At 53.6% G+C, this 10,743-nt stretch overlaps 1 protein-coding gene across 2 annotated transcripts in view; it reads right to left on the reverse strand.

Annotated features, from left to right (window-relative positions):
• The window catches only part of GUCY2D (guanylate cyclase 2D, retinal), a 15,709-nt gene extending 8,397 nt beyond the window's left edge, over positions 1–7,312 (reverse strand). The window contains exons 1-7 of one of the 2 annotated variants that reach the window (XM_024127524.3): positions 6,577–7,312; positions 6,189–6,493; positions 4,241–4,592; positions 3,553–3,637; positions 3,186–3,288; positions 2,683–2,784; positions 1,034–1,114 (exon numbers count right to left, since the gene is read on the reverse strand). In XM_024127524.3, coding sequence (XP_023983292.1) covers positions 1,034–1,114; positions 2,683–2,784; positions 3,186–3,288; positions 3,553–3,637; positions 4,241–4,592; positions 6,189–6,493; positions 6,577–7,288 — 1,740 coding nt within the window. In that variant the 5' untranslated portion in view covers positions 7,289–7,312. The remainder of the gene's footprint in view (positions 1–1,033; positions 1,115–2,682; positions 2,785–3,185; positions 3,289–3,552; positions 3,638–4,240; positions 4,593–6,188; positions 6,494–6,576) is intronic. The other variant, XM_055090690.1, reaches the window with a different exon arrangement.
• Between the last annotated feature and the right edge of the window lie 3,431 nt (positions 7,313–10,743).

A 10,743-nucleotide genomic window follows, 5' to 3' on the forward strand; every position in this document is an offset into this window, starting at 1 on the left:
GGCCCGTGAGCCAGGGCCGCTGAGCCTGCGCGTCCGGAGCCTGTGCTCCGCGACGGGAGAGGCCACAGCAGTGAGAGGACCCCGTACCGCAAAAAAAAAAAAAAAAAAAAAAAAAAAAATCACCAGAAATGGCTTATGCTGGTGACTCAGCCCAGGGCTGCTTTGCTTGTTACACCATTGTTCCAGATAGACGCACCCCCGCCCCGCCCCCCCGCCAAGTTAAGGAAGAAGGACTAACTAGTGTCCCAGAGGAGCCAGCAACACGGCCACACCCACTCGGCGGGACAGAGGCCCTCACAGTCTGGCTGGGAAAATGAGGGCCAGTGGGTGACTGGTGCCCTTTGTAATTTTTCTTTGGTCCAACAAGGGGCTTCTTTTCATCTTAAATGCCTGCTGTTAAATGGTGATTTAGGCCGTTGGCTACTGATAGTCCACTTAAGTCCTTCTGCAGCTGTGGCCAAGAGCTTCTGTGGAGGCATCCGGGAAGGAGGCCAGGCCAAGGCTGTATGGTGTTCGGGGTAAGGGGGGCACTAAGGTTGGAAGGACCAGAATAAGCCAGTTTATAGCCTCCTTGCCAACTTTCCACGTCACTCAGTATGCACCAACTAGGCCATTCTGTGCAAGCAGCCTGACAGAACTGGAAGCCCATTTATTTTCTAGCATTCACTCAACAAACATTCATTGGCTGTCTCTAATGTTCCAGACACTGTGCCGGGTGCTGGAAATATTAATACAATGGAGGGGGTAGGGGAAAAGCCCTCACTCAGCTTACAGTTCAGGGAGGGAGGCAGATAAGAAATAAGCAAGCACACACAGGTGAACAGACAATTACAAATTATGATCAACACCTCAAAGGAAAGAACTAGTGTTATAAGAGAGCATGGTAAGAAACCTGCTTTAGAGAGGAAGGGACACTTCACTGAGAGCTCTTCGTCCCTGCCACAATGGGGCCTACTTGGACTCAGCTGCAAAGAGAAGGCAAGGAGGGAGGAAACGATGGCCACCTCACACCCCATCACAGGCCCACTCTCACCTTGGAGAAGGCCATCTTGGTCGCTGGGCGGATAGCCATGTGCTGTTCCCCCGGGAATTTCTTCAGCCAAACCCAGTCTCCCTGGAGCAGAGACAGGAGTAGGGAACTCGGTTTCTTAAAACCCCATGATGTGAGGAGCCCTATAGAGCCCCCATGTTTCCCTTGGCTCACTGCCCCAGAACCCATCTTCCACGTGACAAAGAACATCAAGAGCAAGGGGTATGACGTCTGCCAGTCCACTTCACAGCCAGCTGGGTGAGAGCCCACCCGTGGGAAAGAGAGATGCAGAGGCTGTCCTCACCACGCCAGATGCGCTCACCAACAGCCCTATTAAGTGAGCCGTCACCTCCACAAGTGTCACTGAAGTCACAGCCCTCATCACCACCCGCTGCCATAAGATAGCACTGTGGTGGGCGTCAGGAGTCTGGGTAGAACACGCGTTATTACAGACTAACTGTGAAGAATAGACAGCTCCCCTGCAGGCTCCGGGCCTCACTGTCCTCAGCTGTCGGCAGGGCCAGTTCATGGGCGTGCGACCCATGCAGTCACCCAGGGCCCTGTGCTCAGAAGGGCCTGAGCTTGGTTCAGTGATCTGCTGCTGTCAGCCTGAATGAACAAAGGGCACTTCATTTTTATTTTGCCCTAGACCTTGAAAGTCGGCCTTGTCTGTTGGTAAAGGATTTGGACTAGGAGGGAATTCTGGCGGTTTGGTACTGACCCCTAAAGAAGATTTGGAAATAAATGTGGAGACATTTTTAATTGTCACAAAAACTGGGGGCTGTGATCAGTGGACAGAGTCAGAGACAAGTGGCACTAAACATTCTTCAAGGCATAGGGGTCCTGCCCAAAACGACAATAGTGTTCTACTGGGAAATGGCTGCAATGGCCTCTAGGTGACATACTAGGGGGTCTCTGCATTCTCTCCACGACATGACACCCAAGAGCTCTAAATCTCCACTCCCTCTTCATTAGTGGAGCTCTCTCTCAGCGCTCTCTGAATCTGTTCTCATTATCTCCCACCCATCCCACCACATTCAGATTTGCTGACCCCATGGTTAATGTCCTAATGCCCTTTGGTGACTTTCTTTTTCCCCCTCTAAGTCTTGCTGCTCCAGAGTGTGATCTGACTGGGGTAGAAGTGCTGGGCGGGGCCAAGACATGGGTCTGGCTTGAGTCAGAGATTAGCTCAGTCTGGAAAGCCCATCCTGAAGAATCCAATCCTGGAAAAGTCACTCTTTGTGACCATGAGATCACTTCCCAGATAAGGCTGTGTCTCAATCTTTCCAGGGAGGCCTGTGCCCTTCAGTAACCCAAAGGCTTGGAGCACTGAGGGGGAGGACCAGGGGCTCCCAACAGGGTGGGGGATGGCCTCAGTGGCCTCTTCAGGCTACATGCTGGTCCCATCAAACTCCCCACCATCAAGCCTCCAGTCTTTAGGCCACTGTGATTGGCCTTTGAAGAGCCCTCACCTGGATAATGGCTAAGGGAAAATCCCCCAGCAGGAAGGATTCCCAGATGCTCCCCTTTGAGGAGGAATCCATGAACTCTCCCTAGTTCCCATTCGGGGCTCCTATCCCCATTTCCTGGACTCTGCAAGATACGACGTGACTCCAGGAACGGAGCTGGGCCTGCCTGGGGGTCAGGCTCACCTCATAGAGGCCAACGTTGGTGTAATCCGGGATCTGGCTGTGGATGCTGCGAACGTCTGACAAGCTGCGGGCGGCCAGACTCCATCGACTCCCCTGGGCCACCTGGAGGGTAGAGGTCAATGCATGGGGTCAAAATATACTATGGGGTCAGAGTCCTGGGTTGAGGTCAGGCTGAGTTCTGGGGATTAAAGAGGGGAAGGGAAGAAATCTTACTTTGGGAAGGTGATAATGACATTACTTCCCAAGTACACAACACTTCAGAGCTTACAAAACAAACATATTCCTTTTCTGTTGGAGCTTCACCCTATCCAAGGAAAGCGGTCAGGACAGGGGCTGTTATCCTCATTGCACACATGAGGGCGTTGATCCCAGCACTAGACCTGGGACGGAGCGAAGGCAGAAACCAGGCCTTCCCAGGTGGGGGCTGGGGTGAGGGCTGGCCCAGGCAGGGGACCGGACATATAGGGGAGGACAGCTGGGTCCTGGCTCCCCTCCTCCCCCACCTTCCGAGAGCTGCCCCTTTGCGGGGGAAGGAAGGTGACGTCATCCAGAGTCAGGATGATCTTGTTGGGGCCGGAGACCATTTGGATGTGAAGTAGCCGGTGCCTGGTAGAGAAAGGAGGTCATCTTCGCAAAGGGGACCAAGGTCCATGAGAGGAAGCCAGTGGGGGAAAATGCTGGCTCAGGGGAGGGCAGTCATCCCCAAACCAGACCCCTCCTGGGACTCTGCCAGCCCTCCAGGACTCCTTCTTTCTCCCCGTCTCCAAAAAACATCCTCCCTCCTTCTACTCTTGAGGGGGCCCAGCTTGCTGCACAGTTGCATTTCTGGCCGGTGGAGAGCCAAGCTCCTCTCCTACTTACCCTACTCACCTAAAATAATGGGCCAGGAAGGCCCCTGTCAGCCCCATCAAAACCACCAGGAGGAAGCCGATAAAGACGACGCCGGGCTCCACTCCTGGAGGGGCAGTGAGAGGAGAGATGCTGAGGACTGTAGCAGAGGGGCGGCATCCTCTCTAGCAGAGGTCCCCCAACCCCCGGGCCGCGGACCGCTACTTGTCCTCGCAGCCTGTTAGGAACCCAGCCGCACAGCAGGAGGTGAGCGGCGTGAATGAGCGAAGCTTCATCTGCCTGCTCCCCATCGCTGGCATTACCGCCTGAACACCTCCCCGCCTCGCCCCAGTCCGTGGAAAAACTGTCGTCCACGAAACAGGTCCCTGGTGCCAAAAAGGTTGGGGACCGCTGCTCTCTAGGGAGGAATGAGGTCACGTCAAATCTTGGAGGCTCCAGAAAAGGGGGATGGGAGCCCGTAACAGGATCTACGGAAAGGTCATGGGTCCTGCAAAGGGCGGGGCAGGGGGGTGGTCTGGGAATGCTAGAAAGCTTCCAAGAGGGCTCCAGGGTCTCGGCAAGACAGGGGTCCTGCCCAAGCCAGGGGTCTCCGAGGAGGACCTGGAAGGGCCTCCAACAGGAGTTACAGCATGAGAGTTCACTCTCTTTCACCACTTTGTGGAGGGTTCATGGTCACTGTCCCAGCGTGGGCTGGGATGTTCGCCCTCACCTCCGTTGCAGATGACGTCTGGGTCGAACCAACACGAGGGGTCGGGCCCAGGCCCCCGTCCCCCTCTAGGAAAATGCACTGGGGTTCCAGCGGAGCGGAAGAAGCCCCGGGTGGGGTTCAGCACGTATGTGGCGAACAGCCGGTCCCCGGCTGCATCCGTGTCCAGCAGCACAAAGGAGGGCTCCTCGGCTCCTCCCAGGGCCCCACAGAAGCCGGGGACCTGGGCATCCCGGACGTGGCGGGCCACGGCTGCTCCGGACACCCAGCCGCCACCTGCGGCCGCCCGCGCTCGCGCCACGCCCCCAGCCAACAAGAAGACCGAGTCATAGATGGTGCCGAAGAGAGGGGATACCTGGCGAGGAAGGGTAGGGGGTTCAGGTTTCGGGGTCACGGCCCGTAAACAGACGGGGACTTAACTGTCTCCGTTTATCCTTTCACTGGGCCCTTCGAGTCCTTCAAGCCCCATGTGTTTTGACTGTTCGCACCTCCTATTGGTGGTTCCATATCCCTCCCCACTGACTCGCTCTTCCTCTCCTCACTGGCTCTCTCTTCCTCTCTCCCCAATTGGCTATCCCACCCCTTTTTGCCACTGCCCTTTCCTCTTTTCAGTATTCTTACGCTCTTCTCATCATTTGTTACTTCTAACTCCAATACCTACGTCTCCTCTCTTCCCTCTCCTTTTCGGTTGCCCTGCATATATTTTTAAAATCATTACCTACCATTCATCGAAAGCCTTCTTTCTCGTCTTTTGGTTGGCTTCTATTTTCTATTTTTAGTTCTTTTCTTTTCCCCAAGGCAACCACCTGATCTCATGGAGCTTCTCTGTTATTCTCAGTTCCCGTCTCTCACAGTGTCAGGCACTGTGTAGGGCACTAGGGATATATCAGGGTACGAGACAGAGTCCCTATCTCGAGGAATCTTTCCTCTAGCGGGGGGAGACAGACAGGGATGTTAAGGCAGATGTGTCAGATTTCTGAAGTTCACTCTGATTGCTGGGTGGAGAAAGGCCTGGGGTAGGTAAGTGTTGAAGCAGAGACCACTTGGGAGATTTTATCTGGGGATTTGGACGAGAGGTGCTGTGGCCTTAACCAGGGCTGTGACAGTGAGGATGGAGAAAGCAGATGGGTTCAAATGACCTTTGGGAAGCATAAGTGACAGAACTTGGTGTCTGGATGTTGGGGGAAGGGTTAGAGGAATCAAGGGTGACTCCCAGGGGTCTCACTCGGGCAGCTAGGTGAAAGCTGTGCTACTTACTGAGAACTGAAGAGGGTTTTCCCCACCATTTCCCCCACCTCTATTTCTCCACCTGCCCTCCGTCCCATCTCACCACTGTTCTCAGGGAATCCTGGATATTAGCCGATCGTTGGGAATAAGCTGTGACTCTAGATGGTTATAGAAGCCCTTGCTCCACCTAGGGACCTTTCTGCTTCTCACAAGATGTAAGGCTCTCAAAAAGTTAAGACCACTAGGTGAAGCCCCAGAGGAAACACCTCTGAACTGGGCATGGAGGCTGGATCTGTATTCTCCCTCCTTCCTGCTCTCTTAAGAACACCGGTTGTTTAATACAGACCGTATGTCATGGCCGTGTTGGAAGAGAGTTTACTTTAAAGTAGACTGCAAATGAGGCTGCAGTGCAGAGTTTGTTAGCGTTTGCTCCTTGGAGCTGACCTTGAGAGGTCTCATTGCCAACTCTCTGGAAGCAATTCCAATACACAAAGATGCTCCAAGCAAGGCCAGAGCCTCCACATCACCCAGGACATGCAGAGCTGCAGGTTATTCTCTCCCTACTGGCCTCCTACTCCCTCCTATTGACTGCATCCTCCTCTCATTCCATCGACTCTATCCACTTCTCCTCCCATTGCCTCCAGCCTCCGTCTCCCCTTTTTGGCTCTTCTCCGCTCTCTTCCCTGGCTCTCTTCCCCTCTTCCCTCCTCCCAGGTCCCTCTACCTGCTGCAGATTGAGGTCAGGGGGCAGCTCCTGATGCTCTTGGGCCCTGCGCAGACTGTCCAGCACGCTGCCTCCCGGGGGACAGTGACGCGTGAGGGTGAGCACCGCATCGTGGGCCTTGCGAAGCTGTGAGCTGTTGGCGAGCACGGCCAAGGCGTCCGGGCCTGGAGACAGGGCGTAGTGCAGCGTGTCGAAGGGCAGGAAGACCAGGGAACCATCAGCCAAGCCCAGCTCCTCTGCAGCCTCCAGTAGGCAGCGCTGCCCCTCACCGCCCAGCAGGACCGAGTGCATCACCATGATCACTGCTGCGGACACAGAGGCTCCGCTCGGCGCTCTGTCCTTTGCTCGCTGGACGGCCGACCCCCCCGCATCCTGCAGGGGAGCCTACCTCTGACTCTGGGCCCTTCCTGGACCCTCCTCAGGGCCTCCCGGGCTCCAGACAGGTCCGAGGACTCCATAGAGGTCACCAGGGCAACGGGCAGACCCCGGGCCCTGAGCGCCGTGGAAAGCGCGCGTCCCGCCTCCACCCACAGGTCCTGGGGGGCGGTGACCAGGGCCACGTGCGCCCAGCGGAACGCGCGCAGGAGGGCGTAGAGCGCATCCGCCGCGGGCGTCACCGCGGGAGCCGTGGTGCCCGCCGCCCGCGTTCCGGGGCAGCCCCAGGGCACCAGGGCGATCCCCGCCTCTTGAGCTAGGAGCTCCGCCGGCCGGCAGGCTGCGGGGTTCACCGGCCCCACGAGGCCCGAGACGCGGGTGAGCGCGGAGGACACCGCCCCCAGCGCGCCCGGCGTCCGGCACGGCTCGGGCAGCAGCGCGACCTCGAAGCGGGGGCCGTCCTCCAGGGCAGCTTCGTGGTTCAGGCGGGCGGCGGCCAGGCGGGCGGCCAGGTCCGGGCGGGCACGGGCGAAGATGGGGTCGCAGGCCCAGGGGCCCAGCACCCCCACTGTGAACACAGCGGAGAGGGCGGGGCGCGGCAGCAGCAGCAACGGCAGCAGCAGCAGGGGGCGCAGCCGAGGCCGGGGCCGGGGCGGAGCCCCCCGCGTGGGTGCGCAGAGCCCGGGGTCCCGAAGCCCACCCGCGAGGAGGGCGCGGGCGGTCATTGCCGGCTTCTGGGAGCATAAACAGAGCAGCGTGAGAGGACACGACCCCCAGGGCTCTCTTAGGGCTCTCCGCAACCCCCAGGTTCTCAAAGCCCAATTAACCCACGGCTTGTCTCTGCTTCCACACCCCCCCTCCGCGGGCTTGGACGACTATATGGGGTCAGGGGCATAGCCTGGAAGCACCCCCTTTCCCCCCGCTTTGCTCTGCTTCCCGCTCCCCCTTGTCTGCCCCTCCCCCCCCTTAGAGCTGTCGAGGGTCAGTGGGGACACTCCCATTCCCTTCCATGGTCTCTTTCCGGCAGAAGGGACCTGGAGTCCGTGTGGAGGAGGCTCTGCCACTCACCGGAAAGTCCGGGGCTCGGGCCCAGGGCCGGGGTTCGGGGTCACAGGGCCGATCCTTCTGACGCCCTCCCACGGGTCTCCTTTGCCAGGGCCCAGGGCGGGGGTGTGGGAAGAGCCGGCCAGAGCCCTTAATCTCCCCAAGCTGATTAGGGTCTCTTAAGCAGGCAGGGAGGGGCTGGTGGAGGATGGGGCTCCCTGGGGTGGGCTCTGTCCTAGCTTCCAGGCAGCCAGCCAGATTCTTTCCCCTCCCTGCGTCCCAAGCCCCCCACCATAACCCCCTGCATAAAAGCAGCCGCAGGTCCCCCTTTCAGGCTGCTGCCACATTACCCTGCTCAGCCTGGGAAGCAGCAAGATGTGCCCATGGACACCTGTGGGTGATCAGTCCTGGGGTCCCATTTCCTCCAATCTTGTTTCCAGTTCTGCCAGCCGAGTCAGAACCAAGTCCCTTGGCTGGCAAAGTCTACACCCAGAGACCAAACCCAAACCCAGTCTGATACCTGCCTTCTCTCACCTGCCCACACTTGATTCTCTGACCTCCACTTCTCCATGCCTAGGTAAGCATCCCTTTGGCTTTGGGTAGGCAGAACCCAGGAAGAAATGGAAAGAACTCTGACCTTGGGCAGACCTGGGTTCAAATTCCTCCTTATTGGCCTTGTGACCTTGGGAAAGTTTCTTAATCTCTCTCAAGCTTGTTGTGGAAATTATCTGTGACAATGAATATAATTGCCAGGAAGACAAAAATGGAGAAGACAATTTTAAAGAAGAATATAATGGGATACTTGCCTTACTATATATCAAAATTTATTACAAAACTATAATAATTAAAACACTGTGGTATCGGTGCAGGGATAAACAAATAAACCAATTGGACAGAATAGAGACTAATGAAACAAACCCAGCAAAAATGGAAATTTGATGTATGAAGGAATGGACATTTCTTATCAGTGGGGTAAGAATGAGCTTTTCCACCAATGGAGCTGATTAGTTAGCCATACAGGAGGGGGAGGGAGGAGATAGAATTTGATCCCTATCTCACACTATACAAAATCAATTCCAGGTTAAAAACATACATAAAAACACAATTTTAAACTTTAAATGAATCATTTTCCAACTATCATGACAAAGATTGGATCAGGAAAGAATCATCAGTGGATGCTAAAGCTAGGAAGAAATTTTGATGAGGAGCAGGATATTTGCATGTCTTTTTTTTTTTTTGAAATATGTATTTATTTGTTTGGCTGCGTGGGGTCTTCGTTGCAGCGCAGGGATCTTCACTGCCTGCATTGCTGCCAGCGGCATCTAGTTCCCTGACCAGGGATCGAACCTGGACCCTCTGCACTGGGAGCGTCGAATCTTAACCACTGGACCACCAGGGAAGTCCCCAGAGTATTTGCATGTCTTAAGGTGTCTCCCTACAGATTGCTTATGAGTTTGGGGGAGCAAAAAAACAAAAAGCAGTAATTATACAGTGGAGAAATCGGAAAACACTTTGACCAGCGTTGGTCAACCGATGAGGGGCAGATAGACATTGTGTACCTCCAGACATCATAACCTGAGAAAGATACAATACTACATCTTTGTAATACTGCACAGATGCAATACTGCCCAATATTCATCTATGTATGTTCCAGCCGAGAGTGCTGAAACATCAATATAATCTCAAGGAAACAGCAGATAAACACAAAATGAGGAACATTCTACTGAAAAGAGGGGAGGGGCCTGTATTCTTCAAAAGTGTCAATATCAGGGCTTCCCTGGTGGCGCAGTGGTTGGGGGTCCACCTGCCGGTGCAGGTGCGCGGGTCCGTGCCCCGGTCCGGGAGGATCCCACATGCCGCGGAGCGGCCGGGCCCGTGAGCCATGGCCGCTGCGCCTGCGCGTCCGGAGCCTGCGCTCCGCAACGCGAGAGGCCACGACAGTGAGAGGCCCGCGTACCGCCAAAAAAAAAAAAAAACAAACACATAAAGTACAAACCATAAAGGAAAATATTCATAAATTTGAAAATATTAAAATTTCTGGTCAAAAAATTATATCACAAAGAGAAAACATGAGCCACCAACAATAAGAAGATATTTGCAAAACATTAACAAAAGAGTTAGTATCCAAAATATATATTGGATACTATAAAAGATAACCCAGTAGAAAAATGGGCATAGGAAAGGAACAGGCAAGTCGTAAGAAAAGCCTAAGGAAAAATGCCCAACCTCACTAACAATCAAGGAAATGCAAAAGAAAACAGTGAGATACCATTAACATCCATCAGATTGGCAAAAATAAGAAAGCGTGATAATATCAAACGTTGGTATGAATCTGAGCAAACACAAAACCTACATATTTGTGACGAGGGTGTAAATTGGTGGGCTGTTTGGCAATTAACTTATTAGAGTTGAAGCAATTCCACTTGTAGGAATTACCCTAGAGGAACTAACATTTATTTGTATATGAAGAGACATAAGGAGTCATTTATTCATTCAAAAAAAACTCACTGAGTTTCTACTATGTCCCAGGCACTGTTCTAGGCTCTGGGGATACAGCAGTGAATAAAGAGTTAAGACCTCATGGAGGTGGACACAATCACTATATTTAGGGATTTTTCTGTATGTTTGAAATATTTGATAATTTAAATTTTTAAAAAATGTTTATGTCTGACCTGTAGTAGAGTCTCAAAACCTAGTAGCTATCAGTGTTTATTTATATAGTCCTGGGCTTCTTACTTTCCGTAGGGGTTACTTCCCCCAAGTCTCTCCTCTTCTAACACAACAACTCTAGGAATCATGGATTCTCCACCCAACCCTTCCATTTCACAGATGATAAGACTGAGGCCCGGAGAGTGATTTGGCTTACTACATAATCTCCTTTTTTTTTTTATTGGGGTATAGTTGTTTTACAATGTTATGTTAGTTTTTACTATACAGCAAAGTGAAGTAGAGTTCCCTGTGCTATATAGCAGGTTCTCATTAGTTATCTATTTTATACATGTTAGTGTATATCTGTCAATCCCAATCTCCCAATTCATCTCACCACCACCCCCTCACCCCAGCTTTTCCCCCTTGGTATCCATACATTTGTTCTCTATGTCTGTGTCTCTACTTCTGCCTTGCAAACCGGTTCATC

The sequence above is a fragment of the Physeter macrocephalus genome, chromosome 14, assembly GCF_002837175.3.
Source record: "Physeter macrocephalus isolate SW-GA chromosome 14, ASM283717v5, whole genome shotgun sequence".
Classification (NCBI taxonomy): domain Eukaryota; kingdom Metazoa; phylum Chordata; class Mammalia; order Artiodactyla; family Physeteridae; genus Physeter; species Physeter macrocephalus.